The following is a 27,170-nucleotide window of genomic DNA, read 5'->3' as shown; positions in this document are numbered from 1 at the left end:
ACGTAGGGTTGGAGGCTGCATTGCAACGGATAGCTATCACGTCCTGCCCGTGTTATCAAGAGTAGCGCAGAGAGACTGTGATCATTGATGGAAATGGTAGAGACCATCACTCCGAAGATGTGAGTTTTACGACCAACGTTTCTAGGAACTTTTTTTTTCTTCTCTGTAAATATGGGAACCTGTTTTCCGAACATCCTGCATATTCATTTCCGTAACTGTGCAGTTCTTTTTGTGCGGACGCTAATGATGTCGTGGGTCCTACACTAATCAGCACCAACGGATGTTACGTGTTCTCTTACGCTGCTAGACCAGTCCCACCCAGGTGAAACACACAAGTTTCGTACGGGCGTTACTTCCGAAGACGCGCGCATAAGCAAGCTGTCGGAAAAGCGGGCAAGAGCTGTCAGTTCGGAGGCGCGGATGAATACTGTATAGCATCTGGCAGGACGCCTCCCGGCGCCGCGTATGCTCATGAATTTTAAACGGGAGGCGCAGCGGCGGCGGCGGCGGCGCGGCGCGTAGGAATGTTTTCGCCTGGCAATAAAACGCGCAGCTGTCAGGAGCGCAGGCCTGCGCACGAGTCCGCTAGGGGGGGGGGGGGGGGGGGGGAGGGAGGGGGGCAACGGCTGCACTTCTCACTCCCACGCCTCTGCCGGACACCAAGTAACGGGCCGTCCTGATATCGAAGCGGGGAATACGCTAGGCGGTGCTGCTAATTTAAATGCAGAAGAGAAGTGACGAATTATTATGTCGCCAGTGAATTCCGTATGAGTTCTAGTCGTCTTGTTACGTGACAGCAGCTACCACTGTGCTTTGCAAATCATCGTGAAGCGATTGGCGAAGACACCCTTCTTTTCAATAATTTAGAGGATGGAGGCTACTTACGTTTCAGTCATTCTTTCCAAACAAACAAGAAATAATCGAAATGTCTCTCTCTTCCGTGCCTTGGAGCTCCCGTGGCTTTGTGCAAAGCCACACACATAGCCACGGCGCTATGTTGGCGACGTGTAGTGTGCGATACAAACTGTGTGACGTACTGCTGTATGGATTTAATCGTAAACAGAAAACCCCCTAACAGGGCACCCACAGGTGTAAATAATAATCTCGGGGATTAAGAAGCCCCTTCAACTCTATTTAATATTTTTCACTACCGGACCCTAACAAGTTCCGTGGTGCTGGAAATCACATCCTCAAGTGACATTTCCACAACAATGAATCTTGAAATAATAACAGAATATTTTCCACATTTCGAGGCCCTGTCAACAATTGTATAAATATTAATTTTAATTTTACCAACAGCCTCAGTTGCAAGGATTACATAGATTTACCTAGGTTGCAGTCGGGATAACCCAGCCTTCTTCAGAGTAAAAGCAACTACCGTTTGTCCATAGTGGACTTCGTCAAGCTGAAACTAAAAATTCATAAATTATCGTCAGATTGTAAAAACTTATCTGAAACTGCCTCGGCGCAGTTTCGCGACCGCGATGCGGCAGCCACGAGTGATGTACTGGAACTGCAGCCCCAGCAGTCAGTGAACTCCTGACGACGATGGCGGAGATGGTCATCGAAAGCTCGAGGATTTTATTCGAATTGACGCGGCTTGAAAACCGATAACGTTTTTTTCATGTATGCCGTCGCGAAAGACTCCCTAGGAAACAAACGTAATTTATTGATATCAATTAACCCTAGCCAAGTCGCTCACTTTTGTGCACCACCGCCTCCAGTTCGCTAACAGCTCCACGCTCTGTTACCTCTTTCTGCGGAGCCGGTCCACGCTATTTGATTCGCAACACTCGCCGAGGAAAACAGGAAAGTTTCCAAACAGCCAGTCGCAATCAGGATCAGAAACGTAGTCACTCTCATTGGCCAGTTCCTGTTGCTGTTTATAGCGCTTGTGCAAGGTGCTGCTTTCTGGCATAATTATTTTTTTCAAATGTTTGTGAATTCCTGTGGCACTAAACTGCTGAGGTCGTCGGTCTCTAGACTTGCACACTACTTAAACTAACTTATGCTAAGAACAACACACACACACACACACACACATGCCCGAGGGAGGACTCGAACCTCTGGCGGGAGGGGTCGCGCCGTCCTTGACAAGGGGCCTCTAACCATGCGGCCACTCCGCGCGGCTGGCATAACTTTAAGAACTCTTTCTGCAAAGGACGAACACCGGCCGGCATGGTGAAGTTATTCTCCCTGTAAGCCCGCCATGTCGGCTCCGGCCAGTAAACATGCAGGAGGACTAGAGAAAGAGCTGACCCCCCCCCCCCCCCCCCCCCTCAGCTCCAGGTTGAAGAAAAACCCCTTGTAGCCGCATACTGGCGCAGGCGACCACAATAGCGAACATTCCCAACACACGCGGGGGCCTACGAAATGACATAACGAACAAGTAAACCGCCACAGTCCACGTTATTTTTGTAGATGATGGCGCCGAGTGGTGCTTTAATTCACTAGCGCGTTGCCAACAGGGCAATGAATATCGGGGATGCTCGCGCCTCATGAAAGAAAGTAGTCACATAAATCAAGTAATACGCGACCCGTTTATATATATATCACATATAACGGCCGCTATGTCCCCCGCACAACATTTCTGCGTTTGCTCAAACAAAATAAAAAAAAAAAACCGTCAAGCCACTAATTCAAATCAAAATATCTGTAAACCCTGCCTTCAGTCAAAATTTATTTCATTTTTGGTTATACAAAAACCGAATATCGTTCTTAAGTGACGTTACCAGCAAAATGTTTTGAATTATGAGTACTCTGGGCGACTTCCTGAAGTCAGTCTTGCAAACTGCTAACGAAAATAACATACAGAACGTATTCTTGAGATTTTCCCGATGTAACGAGTATTCCATGTCCTTTCTGGCTTGCAGCTAGATGGCGTCAGTATCTTGCCACGATATTCAGGAACACTCATTCTGAGTGCACTGCTACGATCACAGAAGGTCGCTGTTGTTGTCTTCAATCCGAAGATCTCTTCAAGGAGTTTGTGTTTTAACTGCACAGCAACAACACATATTTTCGCTGATGAAACTGCTCATAAATGAAAACAGACTCCACCTGAGCAGGCCTCGCAAGGCCCAACGGTACCGACCGACCGCCGTGTCATCTTCAGCCAACAGGCGTCACTGGAACCGAATATGGAGGGGCACGTGGGCGTACACCGCTCTCCTGGCTGTTGTCAATTTTCCTTTCTGGAGCCGCTCCTTCTCAGTCAAATAGATCCTCAATTGGCCTCACTAGGGCTGAGTGAGTACCACTTGCCAACAGCGCTCGGTAGACCCGAATGGTCACCCATCTAAGTGTTAGGCAAGCCCGATAGCGCTTAACTTCTGTGATCTGACGAAAACCTGTCTTAGCATTGCGACAAGGCAATTAGTCCATCATAATATATGTGGTGTCTGTCCTTTCGGACATATCCGAAGTAACAGATGCCGTTTTGATCCTGCAGCCACTATGTATCAAGACAGAAAGTAATTAACGATATTAGCTGCCAGTGGGCATTGATTTATATCAATGGTTATAGCTGAAAATTTGTACCGGACTGGGATTATGACCCTTGCTAGGCAGATGCACTCGCCACTATTCCATCCAAACACAACGGCCACCACAATCCTAGCACTTTTCCTGTCAGACCGAAATTCTCGACTTATACCACACGCTACTGATGCAGTTCCCCTGTTCTTATTATACCACATATAAAATTAAGATTATGGCAGCCAATGATCCATTCAGTGCAGATGCAAAGTTCTAACTCTTACGGAAAGTGGGGAGATGCCGCGAGCAATGAGGCTAATGAGCAGAGGTACTACATCAGTAACCTGTGGTGTAAGTTCAGAAACTGGGTCTGAGAGGAGGGCGTGCAAGAGTAGTCTATGAGGTTTTGGTAACCACAGTGTCCAGATGGCACAGTGATCAGCGCATCTGCCTGATAAGCAGGGGATCCGAGTTAGAATCCCGGTCCAGTAGAAATTTTCAAATTGCCCCGTTGATATAAATCAGTGCTCACTGGTGGCTATTGTCTTTAATTCTTTTGAGACTTAATCCACCATAATTTAAGAAAAACAGTGGTCTTCACACCCCGAGGAAAAAGTGACCTTTATTACACACTAGCTTAGTGCCTGCTGCTTTGCTCGTGTAGACTGTACGGCCTGCAGAGATATTTTTTGTTTTTGTTTGATCGAATTTTTGTGTTTTTCACAAATTGCAACACCTTCCGAGCTTTCCACGCTAATTAAGGCGATATAAGGGTGGTTTTTTCCGAATGTACTTCTGACTAAAAAGCGATTCTGGTAGCTGGAGTTCAAGGTAATTGTTAACCTTCCTTTTGCGTTCTTGTAGAGAGATTTCCATAGCAATTTTCATCCTCTAACAAATATTTCATTGTATGTAACCGAAAACTGAAATGCCAATTTTCATTAATTAGCTATACATTTTTCTTAAAAATGTTCATCCCTCGTTCCACCCCTATAGGGGTTGAATTTCTAGAAACAAGTATTTTTTATTTCTAGCTGAGAAGCCTAATTTAAATATTCTTAGAATTAGCTTTAAAAATGCTTTCATAATAAAATATTTTCATAAAAAAATCTCCTCTGCAATTTCACTCAGGAGTTCAAGTTCTAAAAACAGTAAAACACTTATTTTTCTTGGACAATGATATGGTGAATCAGTCTGACCCTGTTTCAGCCACTTAGGGACTGTATTTCCAAAACCAGTAAAGCACGTATTTTTCCATCTCTAACTGAGAAGCCAAAAATCTATTTTCCAAGACTTAGCTTCGAAAATGCTTTCGCAATGAAATATTTTCATTAAGCGTTTCACCCATATTTCACCCCGTTAGGGGTTGAACTTCCAAAAACATTGACATACATATGCTTTTTTTTCCAACACAGAAGGCAAATACAAATTTTCATTGATTTAGCTTCAAGCATGCTTGCACAATGAAATATTTCCATAAAAACTTTCATCTCCCGTTTCACCCCCACATGGGTTGAATTTTCAAAAATAATGAAACACGTTTCTCTTATTTCTAGCTGAGAAACCAAATTTATATTTTCATAGATTTAGCTTTAGAAATTAATAATAAAATATTTTCTTAAAAAACTCATATCCTAGGTGCTCAGTGTCCAAAAATACAGAAACACGCATTTTTTTATTTGTAACCGAGAAGTCAAATACCAGTATTCATAGGTGTAGCTTTAAAAATACTGTAGTAATTCTTTAATAATGATATTTTTTTTTAAAAAAAAAAGCTTTCACCCAGTATTTCACCCCATATGGTTAAATTTCCAAAAACATTGAAACACGTATTTCTCAATTTCTGATCGTAGACCTACCTTCAAAATTCCCTTAACAGCGATGTCTTTCAGAAACTCCCTTTATCCCCTATTTCTCCCCTTCTTAAACGACGCCTGCAATATAAGATCCTGACTTCCCGTAATTTTAAGTTTCTATCTTTAGCGGTTTAGCTTGGCCGATAATGATTGTCAGTCAGTCAGTCAGTCAGGACATTGTGTATTATACGGGGTGACAATTGAACTATATGAAACAAAATCATAACTTCTAGACGGTTCGCGTTAAGACGTTCAAACTGCACGGTTGGCCGTGGAGCATGGTGAGAATTATTATGTGCATGCGCCCTGTTGCTGTCGGCCATTTCATTTAGATGGGTTCGTCAATAAGCAAAATTGGCGCATTTGAGGGACTCAGTATCCGCATTTCGCGATCAAGATGTATCTTCAGCCTCGACGGGTGACTGTGTGGTTTGTAATGTCCAGTCACAGAATAAACGGTACGATTATTGATGTCGCACAGTGACTATGAACGGTACATGAAGGCTTTGGAAGATGATTTCATCTCCATTATCGAAAGTGACCCTGATTTCGACAGTGGTTCATGCAAGACGGAGCTCAACCCCATCGAAGCAGGAGAGTGCTTGATGTCCTGCAGAAGCGCTGTGGGGACCGCATTCTGGCTCTGGGGTACCCAGAGGCCACTGGCAAGGGCCTCGATTCGCGGCCATGTTCTTCGGATATGAACACATGCATCTTCTTTCTTTGGGGCTGTATTAAAGACAAGGTGTACAGCAATAACCACAAAACCATTGCTGAGCTGAAAACAACCATTCAGGAGGTAATATACAGCATTGATGCTCCGACACTTCAGCGGGTTATGCAGCATTTCGCTATTCATCTGCGCCACATCATAGCCAATGATGGCAGGCATATTGAAAATGTCATAACCTAAATCCGAATGTCTGTAGTGACGCTTACAAGTTGAATAAAGTGTGTGCACGCCGTAGTTTGTAACTAATTTACGTTTTTTTCATACAGTTCAATAATTGTTACCCTGTATATACAGATTATTAAAAAAAGTCAGTGGCTCAGAAAAAAGTTCAACATACAACGTAAAATCATTTCTCCAGGACAACTTCTCCTGTTCCACTTACGAATTTTTATTTAAAAACTAGTAGCTTGTAAAAACATCTTGTTTTTATTTGCAGTTGGATGACTAGGACAAAACATAATGTTTTATAACTTATAGAATGCAGCAAACTGTCGTCTTTTTTCAGATTTTTTTACGCAAATCTAGATTTCTGCTAGTGGCTAGCCATTCAAAGAAATGTGATTAACGCCCGAACGAAAGGGACTTACATGCATCGAGAATAGAAAATAGTGCATTGAGAATGGCTGGCCACTAGTCCAAATCTAAATTTGCGTAAGGAACTCTAAAAAAGGAAGACTGATGGCTGCACTATATAATTTTTTAAGCCACATAACGGTCGCTGAGTGCACCCACTTTCCGAATGGAAGGTAAGCTGATGAAAACATAATGTGTTCATTAATGTTCACACTAATCATGTACACATATCCTGTAAGTTGACTCGTTCCACATACTTTCGATAAAAGAATGACTCAAATTATTTATGTAACATGTATCTAACTACATGCTGCTCTTCACTCTAGTCTTATCCTGTGCAAGCCGCTTCAAATCTGCGGAACTACTGTAACCTGCATTCACTTGAACCTCCTTACTTACTGAATTCATTCCACGACCTCCCTCTACCTTTTATTTATTTCTCTTTTTTTTTATTTCTGTTTGACTCCCTCTACCTTTTCCTTTTTTTAGTAGCCACCCACACTTCATTACCAGACTGACGATCCCTTGATGTCTCAGGATATGTCCTGTTAACAAAATCCTTCTCGACTAAAGGGCATTTTTTCACATATTTTCAGTACCCATGTAACCTTCTTCATTCTGCTGCAGTACCACATTTGAAATGCTTCTAATCTCTTCTTGACTCAACTCCCTACTGAGTATGTTAAACTTTCGAGACGAAAGTTTAACAGAGAAGATTGGAAAAGTTGTATGGGAATGTTTTGAAGAAAGATGCCGGTATTCTCGAGAAAACCTGTTTAGAGATGTACCGCTCTCGCACACGGATCTCGAGGATAAGATCGATTAGGGCACGTAGAGACTCACATCTCAATTTTTTTCCTCACTGAGTAAAAACGCGTAGTAATGAAGAAGCTTTGGTTTATTCGTTTCGATATCGGCCAATCCTCATCGTAAGTATTGCTCCAAAGTCGAAATACATCTCCTTTGTTTTCATTGCTACCGTAGTCGAACATCCACTTCCACACCTGCGAATGGAATGGATATTCTGAAGGCTTTTTCCGATATCAATGGATACTCGTCAGGAGAGTGTAGTCCGAACACATTTATTTCTGAACATTTTGTTTAAAAATCATGTTTCAAGGATCGACCAGCTATTTGATAACTATTTCTGTCCGTATACGAAGAACGCCGAACATTTCAGTACCACAAATAGTTCACTTAGGAAAATATTTGAAAGATGTAAAATTTAAAGAAAATCTGGAAAATTTTTAATTAATAATTTGTCGCAACAAGGCATGGCGCCGATCATTGTGGAAAAACCATCCACATGTCACGACATATGCGAAGGATACTGAGTTGCATATGGAACTGTTAAACACTGAATAAAAAACTAGCTTATCAAGAGCACTAGGAGACAGATACTAAGATAATTTAGCATGTCTGACAAGACATGCTAAATCAAAGTGGTGGAGTATTTATTCGACATTCTGACGCTAACAGTTTCATTTTAGTGTTTGGCAATCGGGAATTTGTAAAAAGTTCGGTAAAGATCTGGATGGATGTTGGAGTTGGTAATTCCGTTATACTATTTCGCGACTGTGTGAAACATTGCAATAATCTGCAAAATCTTTACCTGCTTTTAATGCTTGACCGGCTGCGATTACAACTCCTCATTCTTTAACAAGGGAGAAAATGGTCACTGAAAATGCTGAAAAGGATCTTCAGTAATTTATCTTCTACTACTACGTAACAATCAAAAACATGACGATCTTTTCGTATACTACAGATTAAGAAACACAAACTGAAAACAATTTAAACGTGCTCCGGCTCGGTTAAAAACTGCGAAAAAATTTTACGGGATGGTCGTTATTTGACACTAGTTTACAAATCAATATTATACAGAAAAAAAATCCAAACTATTTTTGTTCACAAAAACAAATTTTCTTGATAGTGTTTATTTCAGGAAAATAAAAAGTCTGTATCACGTTGACCAGTTTTAGGACACCACGAGAGACCAAAACAGTAGCGCATCACGGCTACTGCATCAGATGATATCGTTAGATGTAACGAACTTACCTGAAACAGTTATTTTCTCGCTACTACTGGTCACAAAATTGGAATTACAGTTCTGGTTTCGTACATTTTAGTTAGAGAGAGTGGCCTGTTAGGAGTGAAACACGAACAATATGAACTATGTTGAGAGTGTACTCACAGCATCTCGAGCTCGCTGAAACCACGGATGGCCGTCTCGTCCAAGCAAGTCAGCCTGTTGTTGTCCAGGTGCCTGCAAAACGAGAATGGAGCAATCTTTACTTTTCTACTCATTTAACGACATCAGATAAGATTTTTATATCGGACAAGCTTTTCTCGCGTAGAATGAATTTTTCATCACAGTTACTTAATGAATGTTGATTATAATATGGTAAACAGTAACACAACGTTAGTAGTAGAAGTAAAAATGATGACTTTAAACAAGATTTCAATATATCTAATGCCATTTATAACACCGTAATTGATTTATAACTAATAGAAATAATACTAGCTGCTAATGATAATACAAAATGTTTTTATGGATGTACAAAAGTTAGGTTTTATAAAATAGCATATTATAAACATGAGAAATGCTGATAAAATGCACCAGTTAAAGACTTTGGGAAATGAATGTCTGGTGGGGTAAGCCCTTACCCCACCAGACATTCTTAATTTCCCAAAGTCTAACTCGTGCATTTTATCTGCGTTTCTCATATTTATAACACGAAGGCATATACTGTTACTGTTTTCTACATTTACATATATACTCCGCAAGCCACCCAACAGTGTGTGGCGGAGGGCACTTCACGTGCCACTGTCATTACCTCCCTTTCCTGGTCCAGTCGCGTATGGTTCGCGGAAAGAACGACTGCCGGAAAGCCTCCGTGCGCTCTCGAATCTCTCTAATTTTACATTCGTGATCTCCTCGGGAGGTATAAGTAGGGGGAAGCAATATATTCGATACCTCATCCAGAAACGCACCCTCTCGAAACCTAGACAGCAAGCACCGCGATGCAGAGCGCGTCTCTTGCAGAGTCTGCCACTTGAGTTTGCTAAACATCTCCGTAACGCTATCACGGTTACCAAATAACCCTGTGACGAAACGCGCCGCTCTTCTTTGAATCTTCTCTATCTCCTCTGTCAACCCGACCTGGTACGAATCCCACACTGATGAGCAATACTCAAGTATAGGTCGAACGAGTGTTTTGTAACCCACCTCCTTTGTTAATGGACTACATTTTCTATGGACTCTCCCAATGAATCTCAACCTGGCACTCGCATTACGAACAATCAATTTTATATGATCATTCCACTTCAAGTCGTTCCGTATGCATACTCCAAGATATTTTACAAAAGTAACTGCTACCAGTGTTTGTTCCGCTATCATATAATCATACAATAAAGGATTCTTCTTTCTATGTATTCGCAATACATTACCTTTGTCTATGTTAAGGGTCAATTGCCACTCCCTGCACCAAGTGCCTATCTGCTGCAGATCTTCCTGCATTTCGCTGCAATTTTCTAATGCTGTAACTTCTCTGTATACTACAGCATCATCCGCGAAAAGCCGCATAGAACTTCTGACACTGTCTACTACGTCATTTATGTATATTGTGAAAAGCATTGGTCCCATAACACTCCCCTGTGATACGCCTGAGGTTACTTTAACGTCTGTAGACGTCTCTAAATTGAGAACAACATGCTGTGTTCTGTTTACTAAAAACTCTTCAATCCAGCCACACAGCTGGTCTGATATTCCGTAGGCTCTCACTTTGCTTATCAGGCGACAGTGCGGAACTGTATCGAAAGCCTTCCGAAAGTCAAGGAAAAAGACATCTACCTGGGAGACTGTATCAAATATTTTCTGGGTCTCATGAACAAATAAAGCTAGTTGCGTCTCACACGATCACTTTTTCCGGAATCCGAGTTGATTCCTACAGAGTAGATTCTGGGTTTCCAGAAATGACATGATACGTGAGCAAAAAACATGTTATAAAATTATGCAACAGATCGATGTCAGAGATAAACGACTATAGTTTTGCGCATCTGCTCGACGACCCTTCTTGAAAACTGGCTCTACCTGTGTTCTTTTCCAATCATTTGGATAATGCACGACCGCATGTGGCAGGTCGTGCACTGTCCTTTCTGGATAGAGCAAATGTTCGACTGCTGCCCTGGCCAGCACATTCTCCAGATCTCTCACCAACTTAAAACTTCTGGTCAATGGTGGCCGAGCAACTGGCTTGTCAAAATACGCCAGTCACTACCCTTGATGAACTGTGGTATCGTGTTGAAGCTGCATGGGCAGCTGTACCTGTACACGCCATCCAAGCTCTGTTTGACTCAACAGCCAGGCGTATGAAGGCCGTTATTACGGCCACAGGTGGTTGTTCTGGGTACTGATTTCTCAGGATCTATGCACCCAAATTGCGTGAAAATGTAATCACATGTCAGTTCTAGTATAATATATTTGTCCAATGAATACCTGTTTATCATCTGCATTTCTTTTTGGTGTAGCAATTTTAATGGCCAATAGTGTATTTTTAATGTAATATCATCTTGCGAACCCGTCTGGCATAGCTCGCGGACCTCTGGGTTCCGTGGACCACCTGTTGGGAACCACTGCAATAAAGGGTAGACACAGTTGGCGGATGACGTTTAAAAAATTATCAGCACACCTCCTATTCCCTAGGTAGCTTATGCTGTTATCGGGTCAAAATCGACGTCGTTTTTCAGGGTGTAGTATTTTTTTCCCCCAGCCTTATATATGGTGTTAAATAAGTTCGTGCTACTCTTGAACTTTTGAGTTGTAATTGCGATCCAGGGACAAAACAGAATCCTGAAGAAGATCCCAGAAGAAGTATCGAAACGTCGGCCACTGAAACAGTTCGAAGAGGAATATAACACGACCTATAAACACAGAAGATTTTACTACCACCAGTGCAGCTGACATACTTTCGCGTCACAAATTCGCCCGCCCTCTTCTCGCGCCGCACTTGTGCCTACGTGGTGAAGACTGCGTGCTTTCAGCGGGATTGGGAGAGCAATAAAGCGGCAAGTGTGCCGGCTGCCGCCCGCTACAGCGGAACAAGCTGTAAGCGCTCCGCTCCGGGCCGTGTCGCGCAGCCCTTGGTCCCGGGTCGCCCTGTGATGTCCTCGGGCGGCAGTTAAGCGCGCTCCGTGTTTGTCCCGGGCCGCCAATACTGGAGGCGGTCGGCCATAAACGCCGCCCTCCGCATACATTAAGCCCCCTCTGTCGTACAGCCGGGGCCTCTTTAATGATCCGGCTCTAGACGGCTCCCGGATTTACTGCTACGACCCCGGACCGACAACGGCCGATCGAGCCTGACCTCCTCCTCCGACGATCAACACGCTGCGACTACAATATACTTCAGCCCCCGCAGGGCAGCACGAAAGCGCCTCTGTGCTCGCTTGTCGTTCCACTGACAACTACATCTGCAATTTCAATTAGCTTTGTGGGTCGCGATAGCCTTCCCAGATTGGGCGACTATACTAACGTACGTGTAGCACAAAGACTGCGCTGTGGCTGAAAGTAATTCAGGGTGGCCGAGCGGTTCTAGGCGCTACAGTCTGGAACCGCGCTACCGCTACGGTCGCAGGTTCGAATTCTGCCTCGGGCATGTATGTGAGAGATGTCCTTAGGTTACTTAGGTTTAGGTAGTTCTAAGTTGTAGGGAACTGATGACTTCAGAAGTTAAGTCCCATAGTGCTCAGAGCCATCTGAACCATCTTTGTGAGACATCGAAAATTCACCGAATATTCCAGCCATTTTTCTCTTCTGTAGGACAGTGCTTCGAATTCTAGGAAAATTTTCTAAACATACGATTTGCTGTGTGTCTATTTTTTGTAACCTGTTGTGGATTTCGAAATATGTCATGAACATTTAGATATGTACTTATTCTGATTTCCCCATCTGTGCTTATACACGAGTGTTCGTTTCCCATTGTAGAGCTTGCTTCGAAAAGTTATGAAAATAAAAAAATTAGTGCCTTAAGCAAATATTAACTAATCCCAGTCAGCATTTCAGAGAAGTGATGAACATCACACTAGCATGTTAGTCTAGTTCGATTTTTTAACATCACTGCAGTTCACGTTTCTCTCATTTCTATGCATTTACCAGTTTTAGGGATTTTTTCAGTTACCATTTTAGACTGGGACTTTTTCCTGCCAATTCACAAGTGGAGCAGATAGATTTATTTCGACTTGCAGGTGAAGGGAGGACTGTGAAGAATTTTTATTTTGTGTTCACTTGCCATTTGTTTGAGTGGTGTTATAAATATTTTTCCAGTAGGTAGCATCGTCAATTATAAGCTGTAGTGCGATTTTAGACAGTCGTTGTGTAGCACTATACATATAGATGTGTAATTAGTAGCCATCTTTACTTCAGTTTCCCACAAAAAAATAAACCAAATGCGCTAACCAGAGAGGCAGCTGGACAGAGACTGACCGTTTCCCACTATTTCCATGGGAGCGATGGTGGTGGGAGGTGGGTGACATTGAGTGGGGAGGATCGGTGAGGGAATATGATGCAAACCAGCTCAGTCTGTCCCAGCACGTCAAGGCAAACATGTCTATGAGTTAGACTACTGAAGGCATCCCACTTGAGCCATAAATAAATAAATAATTTAATTAAATACCGTGCCTTCCTCTCCAGCACAGAATTACCGTTTCCCACCAAAAATAAGTAATGTACACTAACCTAACCTTCCTCTCCAGCAGCTGTAGAGAAACTGACCATATCCCACCTTTTCCAGGAGGGGGGAGATAAGTTAGGCCTTGAGATCTATGGCCGCTATCTTAAATCCACCATCTTGAATACATTTGGCAACAATGCAAGCTGTCCCAGAAATTGCCTAGCTCCACTACTGAGGTGTAGCCCATTGGACACTTTTTGCACATAAGGTGAATGTGATTTTGGCTGAAGCAACGAATCAGGACACAGATAACAGGATTTTTTCAGAAGTTTGTTTTGTGTGCAAGGCAATTCCTGCACTTGTCGCCGCAGAACTGTTGCGAAACATAGTCCTTCTTGGAATGCAGTGAGGTGAGAACAGGGCATCAGATTCTACATGCGCTGTTAGATTCCTCCAGTTCATGCTAGAAAATAATTTGCAGCTCTGTGACGAAGAGGACGAAAATTTTTCTGCTAAGAGAAGAGAATAGCACCAGCAATGCTCTCCATTTAAAAAGGCACCATACGAAGTGTCGTAGACTTCGAGTGTGTCATTCAGTAATACTCTGCGCTTAAGGACACCTACAAGCATCCAGTGCAAGGAAAATGTATTTCCGTATTGCATTAATTATCTGTAACCCCAACCCGCCTACAAGGGAAAAGGAAATAGAGAAGAAAACGAAGATTCAATACTAAAAGCAGCGAGGCTGGTAACAGCATTACTTGGAAATCACGTAGATTACTTTGTAAACCATAAGATGTCACGGTTCATTTATGTTGATCAGAATGCAGCCATCCCACAGGGCGGCAAACATAAAATATCCTACGCCACTGTACGCACGGCTCTCCTCATTAGTGAGTGCTTGTACTGCCACCAGACGGAACTTTATTTGTATTCTCATGATAGTCCTTCCCCTGAGGAATATAGCTTTAAAAAATAAAATTTGTAAACCAAAAGATCTAACTCTCTGGGCAGGGCCGAATTCTGAAGTTCCATTGAGCTGTGCCTGTCTGACATCCGAATGCGCTAGTGTGTTATAGAAATTGAGTTTTTAGGGGATGAGATTTTGTGTAACTGTCTGTATTTAATGTTTGCGTGTGCATGAAATCTCTTAAGTGGCACCATTCCCAGTTAAGTGCCTGGCACAAAGTTCAGCGAACCACTGCCACACTATTTCTCTGCTATTCCATTTTCGAACAGCGCATAGAAACAACGAGAACTTAAATCTTCCTGTGCAAGCTCTGATTTTTCTTTCTATTACAATGATCATTTCTCTCACAAAGGTGTGTGTAAGTAAAGTATTCTCGCACTCGCGGGAGAAAGTTGGAGATCGAAATGCCGTGAAAAGATCTCGCCACAACTACGAACGCGTTTGTTTTAACGTGTGCCACCCCAATTCACTTATGAAATCCTTGACTCTCTCTCCCCATTTCGTGATGGGAAAAAACGAGCTGCCCTTCTTTGAACGTTTTCGATGTCCTCCATAAATCCTGTCTGGTAGAAATTCCAGCAATAATCCATAAGAGGACGGAGAAGCATAAAATAAGCACTCTTTTTCAGCAGACCTCTTTCATCTTCTAAGCGTTCTGCCAACAAAATGCAGTCTTTGGTCTGCTTTACCCACAGCATTATCTATATGATCATTCCAATTTATGTTGTTTGTAATTGTTATCCCCAGGTGTTTAGTTGAAATGATTTGTGTGATTTATCGTGTAACCGAAAATTTTAGTACTCATGTGGATGACTTGATAGTTTTCATTATTTAGAGTTACTTGCCAGTTTTGACACCATACGGATATTTTGTTTAAATCATTATTTAATTGATTTTTATCTTCTGACGACTTTATTAGACGGCAAATGACAGTCTCATTTGCAACCAATCTAAGATGGCTGTGCATATTGTCCCCTTAATCGCTTGTGTAGGTTAGGAACAGCAATGGGCGTATAAAATTTCCTTGGAGAACACCAAATATATATTTTACTCCATGACTTCCCATCGATTACTACGAATTGTAATCTTAATCTTGCTAACAGTAAATGACGAATCCAGCAGCGCAAATGAAATGATATTCCATAGGAGTACAATCTGAATAAACCTCATTTGTGTGGGACGGTATTGAAAGCCTAATGCAAATATAGAAATACGGAATCAAATTGATATCTCTGTTGATTACCTAGTGAGAATAGAGAGCTACTTGTGTTGAACGAGAACGATATTTTCTGAATCTGTGCTGACTATATGTCACTAGATCGTTTTCTTAAAGGTAATTTATAGTGTTTGAACACAATACATCTTCCAAAATCCTACTGCAAATCGACGCCAGTATTACTGGTCTGTAAGTCACCGAATTAGTCCTATTGCCTTTCTTGAACACTCGTGTGACCTGTGCAACATTTCAGTTTTTAGGCACGGATCTATCGCCGAGCGAAAGTTTGTCATATGATTGCTAAATATATAGAGCTATTATATTAGCATGGCCTGAAAGGAACCTAACTGGTATTCAATCTGGAGTGGAAGACCTGACTTTATTAAGTGATTTAAGTTGCTTTGCTACGCCGAGTTTAACTACTTTTAAGGTACTCGAGGGAGTTTTGCATTCCAATGTTAATCCTGCGCCCTTCGGGGATGATTATAGTCGAGATAAGAGTATGCAACTTTTCTTTGCTGCTTTATGATATGTTTCCTCCATGTAAGACGTTGGTCAATTTCCAGGTCTAAATATGTTACTGAGTCACGCCAAGGAATATCCTGGCCATCAGTGGACAACTGGCGGTTTGGGTGTTTGATCTTGGTCACGAAACAGATGGCTTAGCATTTTATCGTGTTCATTTTCTCCTTCCTAATTTTGCACCAGTGTTGTCGTAGCGGCCCCTTATTATTAGAGGGCCCGCACAACCGACACGCAACATGGGTTGCCTACCCCCTTTCAGGAACGCGGAGAGAAACATCGCCAGCGCACAGAAACAATAACAGACTTTCCAAATAAACACGGAACTACTGCGCCAGCCTACATGTGACAGTGTTCCACCAATCAGAATGGTTCAAATGGCTCTGAGCACTATGGGACTTAACATCTGAGGTCATCAGTCCCCTAGAACTTAGAACTACTTAAACCTAAATTAATTAAGGACATCACACAAACCCATGCCCGAGGCAGGATTCGAACCTGCGACCGTAGCAGTCACGCGGTTCCGGACTGAGCGCCTAGAACCGCACAGCCGCCGCGGCCGGTTGGACACTGCAACTAGCACGATTCTTGACGGAAAAACGCACGTCTTCTGTCAGCAGCTTGCGAAATAGGCGGAGAAAAACTCACAGGGTTGGGGACGGGGTGGGGAGAAGGAAGATGTTTGAAAGGCTCTCGAACATAAATCCCCGTGGCCATGTAGCGAGAGGGAAACTCAATACCTACGGGAGAGGCCGTAATAGGTATAGGGCGTGGTCGAGGAGGCGAGGCGCGCTTTGAAGAGTTTATTTCTTTATTGAGACGCGGAACTCGCAAACGGTAGGGGCCTGCCCTTCCCCATGACGGTAACGCTGGGGAGCAGAGTGTTGGTAGCAAGGGCAGGAAGACGGTGAGGATGGAGTCACAGGTTGCGACTTGAGACAAAGTCAAATACATGGGGACTACAAATATTTCGCAGTAGCTTTATTTTACTTCTTCAAAACAATACGCACCACGGCCGGTGCACACCTGTATCTCTGAAACACTCATCAAACCTTTTTCTCTAAAGTCTTCTCGCAGCTGGGCACATCAGTTGATCCACGGCTGCAAGAGTGCCCCACGCGCATGAAATCGCCGTCTTGTTATTGTCGAAGTATCGTCTCAACTGGAAGGTCTACCAGCATTAAACTTTATTTCTTATATCCTGATTATGGGGCATTCCCCAAGTCCATCAAAAAAGTTCTTGTAAAAAGTGGATTCTTTAACTGCTGGTGAGGCTCTACCGTGCATATTATTGATATCGAATGAAACACAACGCGCTTCGAAGGTTTTAACGTCCATCATCAGGTGGATGATGACATGTGCGTGATGTGTTAAAACTTTATGGTAACCTATAACACAATGTAGTAGAAAAACGAAACACTATTTCAGAATATAGCACTGAGGAGATCTTCGACTAAAAACTGAACGTAAAAGTGACGTACTCCGACAGAAAAACGAGACCGTGACCACTGAAGGTGGTTAACTTTTAGTTTTTAGTCAAGGACCTCCACAAAGCCATGTTCTGAAATAGTATTTCGTTTCTGTACCAGATAGTGCCACAGGTTATCCCAAAATCGTAACATACCGGACACATGTGGTATTAACACAACTAAATTAGTAGTAACATAAGTGAATCCACCTTACGATGGAAGTTTAAACCTTTCAAACTGGATGTGGAAATAAACAGTTGCTGATAATTGGAAACTTATCACGTAGAGAGCTGAAGTAGTGTTAAGGCCGTACTCAGATAATTAGCCCGTCAAGAAATCTTTGTCTCCTCTTCATTTCACTTTCTCCTTACATTACGAAGCTTTGAACTCTCATCGTTGATATAAGAATTGGCCTTCGGGACTTCCCAATCCATGTATTACATGTAATTTAACATGTATTTCCTTTAACTTAAGAAAACAATAATCAGTATAAATGACCACAGGATACGTACGCAAAACGATTGGCCGTCACATTATTGTCTACGTGGACAAATCGATATTGTCGCTGCCATCAACACTGAAAGTTCTTACCTTCAGTGCTTCAATAGGCGGCGTAGTTGTGGTATTACAGAGTAACAGCCGAGGGGCATTATAGTGAAAAGTTTTCACACTAGCACGTAGGTGCACATTTTTTTAACTTCTCGAACTTTGCAACTTCTCCAACAATATATTCCCGCAGAATGTCCTCGATTCTTCCGTCGCTTCTTGATGGGCCAACTTCCTAATTATAAATGAAAATAACAAAATAGTGTTTATACTTATAATTAGGAAGTAACGAATTTTCCAAAAGGTTGGATTTGTATTCGGAGTAAGTGGAAATCTACTCAGCGTTTCGCGTAGTATCCGTGATCTGGCGAATGCCGAAATGCGATCTGTAACAGAGTCTCTGTCGATTTCTTTCTTCGCCTGTTCCAAATGCTCCGTTACCTTGTGAAGGGTCCATTTGTACATGGAGCCTGATTTTGTAATATAATTCATGAAAAACGATCCGAAACGTTTGTCATGTGTAGAAGAAATTGTATCTTTGACACCACTGAACCAAAGATGTTGCCTAAGTGGCAGAATCGATTGTAAGTAGGAGCGCGCGGAGCGCAGTAGCAGTTGCCGTTGCACTCAGTTATAGGCAGAATGAAAGACTTAAAGCTAGTGGCTAGCTGTGAGAATTTAGCTGTTGGTCTGTGGACGCAGCATAATACAGCTTTTATAAAATGAAGTGATATTTTTTGTGCTCTTTGTGGACGCAGCTTAATATAGTTTGTGTTCTTTGTGAGCACAAACAATATCATTCATCACTTCATTTTATAAAAACTGTCTTCTGCTGCGTCCACAGACCAACAGCTAAATTCTCACAGCTAGCCACTAGCTTTAAGTCTACCTACCTATAACAGAGTGCAACGGCAACTGCTACTGCGCTCCGTGCGCTCCTGCTTACAATCGATTCTGCCACTCAGGTAACATCTTTGGTTCAGTGGTGTCAAAGATACAATCTCTTCTACACATGACAGCAATTTCAGGCCGTTTTTCATGAATTACATTACAAAATCAGGCTCCATGTACAAGTGGACCGCCGGCCGGTGTGGCCGAGCGGTTCTAGTCGCTTCAGTCTGGAACCGCGCGACCGCTACGGTCGCAAGTTCGAATCCTGCCTCGGCCATGGATGTGTGTGATGTCCTTAGGTTAGTTAGGTTTAAGTAGTTCTAAGTTCTAGGGGACTGACGACCTCAGATGATAAGTCCCATAGTGCTCAGAGCCATTTTACAAGTGGACCCCTCACAACCTCAGTGATGTCGATGACGAAGGGAGGTTCATCATTCCATCCCATAACGTGAACTTATCCTCGACAATTTTCAGAACTGGTCTGTGTGTCCAATGGCGTGCGTCGAGGGACGCATAAGCTGTTGCGCTGTTAGTAAATACAGTGTTAACATAATTTTTTATCTCCTGACAAAATCGCCGGCCACTGTGGCCGAGCGGTTCTAGGCGTTTCAGTCCGGAACCGTGCTGCTACTACGGTCGCAGGATCGAATCCTGCCTCGGACATGGATGTGTGTGATGTTCTTAGGTTAGTTAGGTTTAAGTACTTCTAAGTCTAGGGGACTGATGACCTCAAATGTTAAGTGCCACATTGCTCAGAGCCATTTCTTTCCTGACCAAATCCTTTTAGATTAGTGTCAGGCGGTCATCTTCAAATAAATGTACTGCGCAGGACGACCAAGCGTTGTCGCGAGGTGAAAGTGACTTGAAAATGACCGCTGAGATGGTTATCTAAAAATGTTAAGTGTTATTGTGTCTGGAAATAGAAACTGTTTTAACAGATGTAGCGATGACGATTGTCTCATAAAGACAGAAATGTCGTACTCCATGAAACACAAACTGGAAGTTACTGTATGGAGTGTATCAATGGGAACCGAAAGTTGTCGCTGAAGGCTTGTTGTTTCGCTGGCGCCAGTTCCCCTTGAATCCGGCGTGTCGTGTACGGAGGCCATAAAGACGGACGGCCGGTCGGCGAGCAGTTCGCGTGTGGGAGACGGCGCGATCGCACGCGATAGCTTGTTTTACACGTGTCATTTGACGGGTAACGCGTTGTGTCCACTACTGTAAATGTCCCGAAATTGACGCTTCGCAGGTCATGCGACGCGATGCTGTCGCTCGGCTGTCAGCCGTTGGAAACGAGGCCGTAGCGTTACACACCCCCTGGCGTGCTGCTGTGAGCCTAGATCAATTATCGCAGGGTTTATTTTACCAACGAAATCATGGGGGTCAAACATTCTCCCAAGTCCAGATCTCATCGTCCAACAGTCTAGAACAAAATGTGGATTTCTTCTGGTTTATTGCTGAAATTCCCGAGACCAGCTGTTTGAAAATAATTACGGTCCTTTAATGACTTTTTTTTCTCACTCTACCCGTTAGTTCCCGCCAGGAGTTGTTCCCTTCTAGACTGCTTACGTTACAGTGAAGTGTAGCTTCGGAATTTTTTCTAAGTCATTAGTATGTCGACTTATTTCATAGTGCCTTTTTTCCTTATTAATTGGTTCTTCCGCCGCTTCTTGGCAGGACACCATAATAATAAATGAAAAGTGCAATACTGTGTATGATATAGAGGATTAATTTATCTTTTTAACAGGTTTTCGGCTTACAAGCCATTCTCAGGCTTTAACTGACTATCGTCGGCAAAGAATCTCCAATATATGTAAACAACACTGGAAAAGATGTTGTGCACTTACAATGAGGCACAAGCACACAGTAAATGTCATATTTGATAGTACGATGGTAATACAATAAAAAGGCATTAAGTTCAACAATATGTAAGATGAGCAAACAAGGAAAAACATTAACACTAAACTCGGAATACAGTATCTTTATAATAATTTACATTAAATTAACAACCCCGATAAAATAAAATTAGTACTTGCTAAGACTGCTAAATAATAGCTTGAAGAGATATTATATATGGAAAGTGATACAGAACTTGAGTAAAAGATAGGATTGACAACTGTTATATTAGAATATAGGTCCTATATAGACAATCACAGTAAAATAAAATTCATTTAATGTAAGAAAATGGAGAATTAGAAAGGAACAGACAACGTGGGAAGCAAAGAAAGCTGTGAGGATTAAGCGATCTTTGGAAGTGGGAAAGTTTTGAGCTGTGTTTGGTCAGTTAATAATAAATCAGCATTGTTGGCCAGATATTTGATTTCCAGGGGTTCCAATAGGCTGACTAATTGGACTTCTTTTGCTATGTTGCTGGTCATATGCCATGAAATGCCATCACTTTCATTTCATCTACAGTTTTAATTTTATTCTGAGGCTTTCTGTCGCTCAACTTACAAACTCCCATCTGAAGGCCATCTTCATTCTGAGCGACCAGTGTTAGATCATTTGCATATAGTGTTGCATTTAGACCTAAAAATAGTAGTTTTTTATTCACCATTTTCCGTTTACTGATCACTTCATCTACCTATATATTGAAGAGTGTTGTGAAAATACAGCATTCCTGTTTTATCCCTTTTCTGTGTCGATTGGCTTTGTGATTATGTTTCCCATATCTACAGTTATTTCGGTGTTTGTGTATTGACTGTTAATAGCAGTTACGAGATGAGATGGATAACATTGTTCAGACATTTTATGCCACACCATTTCTCTGTTGACTTTATCAAATGTATTTTCAAAATCTATAACAGCAAGACAGGTTTCCTCACTGAATTCTCTTCTCTTCTCTGTAAATTGTTGCGGGGAGGCTGAAACGCGTAATAAAATTTTTGACAAAGCGGTCATGCCTTTCCCTAAGGCAATACATCTACTTTTTGTAAAGTAGCATTTAAAAAAAAAAGCCAATGTCAACCACTGGAGAATATAAAGATGTCAATACTGTATGCACCAGCGGAAAAAAGAAGGCGAATATGCTACGGTTTACAAGAACCTGAAAAATGGGACACCAGCGCCTCTTTCTACCTTCCTCGGCATCTTTAAAAAATTTCCCAAAATTTTAACATATGAACATATTCACGTTCTTAACAACAAGTTAACTCCCTCTCTCACTTGCTGTAATTCGCTCACAGCCACTAATCGATCACTCATACCCATCCACTCCCACTTGCCCAACTGATTGTCATTATCGCTTTGTCTCTCTCTCTAACTGTTACTGTCTCATGTCTCTCAGCCACGGTCTACTTCCTTCTGTCTTACTAATACTGTCCCCTCTATCAGTGTCACTGTTTCCCGCTTGCTCTGTCTTCCCGCTACTATCTCATTCATTTCTTTTCACTGCTGCTGTCTTCTCTCCCTGACACTATCTTTTGTCTTCCACGTTGTCTTTGTCATAGACTCTGTCTCTCACTATCGCTGTCCCTAACTCACTTCTACTTTCTCCTTCGCTCTATTCCTCTCCCACTGGCACTCTCTCCTTTAATCTTTTCCTACCACTGTTCTGTAACCGTCAACTATGTTCCACTGTCACTGTGTTCCTCTCTTTCTCTCACACTGTCACTGTCTCCTTCGCTCTTTCTATACCACAACCATTGTCTACTATCTTCCAATATTTATTAATTTTCCGTCTCTTTCCCAAAAGCTACTGTTCTCTTCTCTCCCACCTCTTCTCTCTCACCATAAAAATGCGCGAATATGTTCGCAAGCCAAAATTTTTGGGAACATTTAAAGTTGGCGAGGGAGATAGGATGAGGAAGACGGTGTCCAACGTTTCAGCCAGAGTCTTTTAAACATGAGCATATTCGCCATTTTTGTGCTCTGCCACAGCTTTTTGCCGCTGGTTCCCTTCTTTTCCCTGCCACAGCAGGGCATGTCCCACATACAAAAAGAACTTTCAATTAAATTTTGATAATTTATCTGAACTTGAAATAACGTAAAATGTATCTTACACTTTCGACCGGATTTTACGTGAACAAAAATTTTGCATGTGCTTCCTTACTACAACATGGGGTTCCCAGAATCCTTCTGATGATAACAGAGATACTTTACAGCATATTTCTCCTTGCTTTGTCATTGTATAATCTACGTTTTCGTCTCATACCGGATTTTACGTGCGTATTTTACGTATACAGGTAGGAAGATTTGAATCTCTGTATCTCGGAAACGGATATAGATACCAGAAAAATTTTCAAGGTCGTTCGAAATCTGGACCTTATGAATATATCGCAAAGAGCTCAGCCATTTGCTGTGCATAGCCGTCTCGGAATCCGCGACAAAAGTGGTAAAAAGCCTTTTTTGTGCTTTTCTAAGACACCGCCCATGAACTAATGGTTCATCCTTAAAGTCCACCATAGACCACACCAAGAGCAAAAAGAACCAACCGTTTTGATCCATTTGCCTAAGCAGGAATAAGTATGTAATATTCACACTTTGACCCACTACTGTAAGATACTTACAATACAACGATCTTTCTGTTGGATAGACAAATCGCCTTTTGCCCAAAGGATATCCAAATTACTTGACACTACCTTTCAATCACTGATAGAACCAGAGTTCTGAGACCAGGAAGAATCCCGTTTTTATGAGGTAGTACGTGCTGTCTCGTGGGTACAGATTGCATCTTAATTTTCTAATAGAGTAGAATATTTAAACAGTTTTGAAAATATTTACTTGTGGTTCTGATATGAAAAAGTGTCCGAAATAGCGTAGGTTGAACACTTACAGTGTCTTTAGCGCAGGGATGCCTCTCAGTGTCTTCCGTCCGATAATCTCCAGCTGATTGTGGCTAAGGTCCCTGAAACAAGAGAAAGAGAGATTTCATTGAAAGAAATTTAACACAGCTTTTGATTCCAGAATTATTGATTGATCAGAGAAATAAATCGTCTGAGGACTGTACTGTCACACAATAAAATCAGTAATTTCGTAACAGGTACTATTAAAACAAAATGTACTACCACGTAGGGAATTTAGTCTCTAGCTGACAACTGCGTACGTCGTAATAAATTCAAAATTTAAATTACGTGTCCGTGCAGTCCTCGTCACAAACAGTCAATACAGTGGAAAATGACTCTTAACTGAATCGAAAGCGATCGACTCTGTCGAGGGCGGTTCCCCGCAGTTCGAGGTTACTCACGGTGCACAGCTTCTGTGTAAATAAAACTACTACGTAACGTTAACTAAAGCATTTGATTACAATGGACCACAGCGTAGTGTTGCTGCGGGATATCGTGCCTGTTCGCCGAGTGTCGTGCTGCAGTATTAATTTAAGTGACTCTTGATTAGCTGCAGCCAACCACTGTGACAGTCCGAAACATTCTGGGCCGACTCGGCAGCAATACGGCGTTGCCCACAGCGTTCGACTCTGTCGAGGACAGTTCCCCACAGTTCGAGGTTACTCACGGTGCACAACTTCTGTGTTCAATTCAACTGATCAAGAGGGTACAGTGTAACGGACGAATTAAGTGACTACAGAAAGCGCTGCAATGATCGTTGTATATTGGCGAGTCAAACCTGTGTGAGAGGTTGGAGGAATCAACCTAACAGCAGGAAAGACTCGGATTAACGAAGACGACGATGGGTTTGAGAATATATTATCCAGCCTCAGCCTTGAACAATTATCATGACAAAAGTTGTTATTTAATAATACTTGTTTCTTCTACGCTCAGTTTCGAAATACGACATAACTGGTCATAGCAGTAAGAAGAGCATAGAGTTATCTGAAAGATCAGCCGGAGGGGGGGGGGGGGGGGGAGGGAGTCTGTATAATACTGTAACAGTATCATATCGTGAAATACGATCTTTACTGATCAAAGTGGTATTAACCACCTGTTCATGATTATAAGGTGTAACGTTGTGGAAGCAAGTAGGCGTATAAATCATAACGCTACATACATAATGGTTGAGTTTAGAGACTTACTTGTTTCCTCAGCTTATATGTATATGTATTGTCGTTATTGTGGTTTTCAGTCCAGAGACTGGTTTGATGCAGCTCGCCATGCTATGATATCCTGTGCAAGCCTCTTCATCTCCGATTAACTGCTGCAACCTACATCTTTCTAAATGCGCTTAGTGTATTCATCTCTTGGTCTCCTTCTACGATTTTTATCCTCCACGCTTCCCTCCAATACTAAATTGGTATTCAAACGACCCTCGTATATATAGGGTGCAATTTGTATAAGTGCAGGTATTTCTATGTGTGACTTAAGACGATGCACTGAACAACATTATGTCAGTGCTTATGTCATATGCAGACTAATAATTTAGGTATTACAATTTTTATGTTTTTGTGTTGGGTAGAACCTCCGGCCCATGTGGAAATACAAGCCGTTAATTATTATTTTCGCCTTGGGAGCAGTCAGGTGTTGCAGTGTGGATGCGTGGACCCAAAACAGTTAGCCTATAGAAGTGTCTACTGATCAAAACTATGAGAAAAGTTCCTGTAATGATATGTCCTGAAACCAATACCTACTGTGATACGGGCCGCTGAAGATCTGCACTGCATAGCCTGCATTTTATTTACAGATAACGCAGGAGTTTCAAGAGGTAACATAGTAAATTACCACAATACACAGATGTGGACAGGTGAAAATCTTCCGGAAATCGTGACACTGAGGCATCAGGATCCCTTCAGTATTAATGTAAGGGGAGGAATTGTAGATGACAGACTCATAGGTCCATGTGACACAGATGTCTGCACGATACATTACCAATGCTATTCGAGAACTTTACTCTTGCAGACTAGGAACGACTATGTTATATTCACTACAGTCCACAACCACATTTTCTACGAATCCTGAAACAGTACCTCACGGTAACTTTTCATAGCCAACGGACTGGCCGCGTAGGTCAGCTTGCGTGGACGCCTCATTCACTGGGCCCGAATCCGATGGGTTTCTGGCTATAGGGACTTAGTGTATACCCAACCCTTCGACGACGTGCAACGTTACAGGAGCATGTGATATACACATATGACAGATCCGAACTGAGCCAGGTATATTAGAAAAAGCGCGTGATTCACTGCAAAGGAGGGCTGACGGACGTGTCAGGATAAGCGGCAACCACATGCTGCACTGCCTACAGTCTCTGCTTGTACGTGACAGACAGATGGGAATGAGAGGACAGGATATAAAAGTGCCAAAAGTGCTGGCTGCAGCTGGCAGAGGTACGGGAAGTGTGCTCACTTCTGTCTGTATGTTCTGGATAGTCTCAGCAACCATTGCAGAGATTATGATCCGGTTTCGACTAATAGATAGATCGAGTCACGAAGAATGTCGTGTATATGATTGTTATAAATATTTCATGGAAACTGGCTGAACTATGATGAATTAAAGACCAGCGACACTATGAAAACGATCGCATTCCCATCTAATGGTGCAGCCGTTGCAACTCCAACCTGATGCCAAATTATTAACGTATTTTCCACCATACAGGGATGAACCCCTACAAAGTTGTGTGTGTTGAAGAACTGAAGGAGAAAAGTAACGCAAAACGTGAGAATTACTGTACATGGCTATGTTAAACAGTTGTGAATGGAATGTTGGATCTGCTGCTGTTTTCATGTGTGATGAACCTGGTTAAGTCTGACAGGAGATGTGAACTCCTAAAACTCCAGATACTCGTCAACAAATAGTCCCTATACGATTAATGAGGAACCTCTTAAAGGCGAAAAATCCCGTCTGTGGTGTGCCGTGTCATTAAGTCCGATGGTGCGTCCCGTACTTTTTGAAACAACGGTAAACACTGCTGTGTATATGCAATCTTTGATGAATTTTACTCTCAGATAACGTACATATGCTGTCTTTAAACCAGATGGAGTAACCTGTCACACTTAACACGAGTAGTTTGACGAATTCACAGAGGAAACGATTGTCAGAAAAGGATTGTGGCCGCTGCATTTGCCGAACCAAACCACAAGTGACTCTTATCCGTGGGGCAGTGTACACAAATAACACAATAACATTCGAAGAGTTGAAGGATACGATTCGTACTGAAACTTTTAGAACTGATGCGGTAGAGCCGCGCAAAGTGGTACGACGCAGGCAGAAGTGCACTGAAGCAGCAGGTGGGTTATTTTCAGCACCTAATGGAATGTAAACAAAAAAACAAGTTTATTTCAGTAAATATAGACCTTTGCATTAGCTTACTTGCTATTTCTTCATTATCGAATTATTATACGTTTATCTATTTGTTGTCGCAGCTGC

The 27,170-nt window shown here is 42.3% G+C and overlaps 1 protein-coding gene across 3 annotated transcripts in view; it reads right to left on the bottom strand.

Annotated features, from left to right (window-relative positions):
* The window catches only part of LOC126266830 (protein slit), a 1,561,007-nt gene that overhangs the window by 140,410 nt on the left and 1,393,427 nt on the right, over nt 1–27,170 (bottom strand). For all 3 annotated transcript variants that reach the window (XM_049971386.1, XM_049971385.1, XM_049971387.1), the window contains exons 5-6: nt 23,693–23,764; nt 8,831–8,902 (exon numbers count right to left, since the gene is read on the bottom strand). In XM_049971386.1, coding sequence (XP_049827343.1) covers nt 8,831–8,902; nt 23,693–23,764 — 144 coding nt within the window. The remainder of the gene's footprint in view (nt 1–8,830; nt 8,903–23,692; nt 23,765–27,170) is intronic.

The sequence above is a fragment of the Schistocerca gregaria genome, chromosome 4, assembly GCF_023897955.1.
Source record: "Schistocerca gregaria isolate iqSchGreg1 chromosome 4, iqSchGreg1.2, whole genome shotgun sequence".
In the NCBI taxonomy this organism is placed as follows: Eukaryota; Metazoa; Arthropoda; class Insecta; order Orthoptera; family Acrididae; genus Schistocerca; species Schistocerca gregaria.
This window is presented reverse-complemented; position numbering and strand designations above follow the sequence as displayed.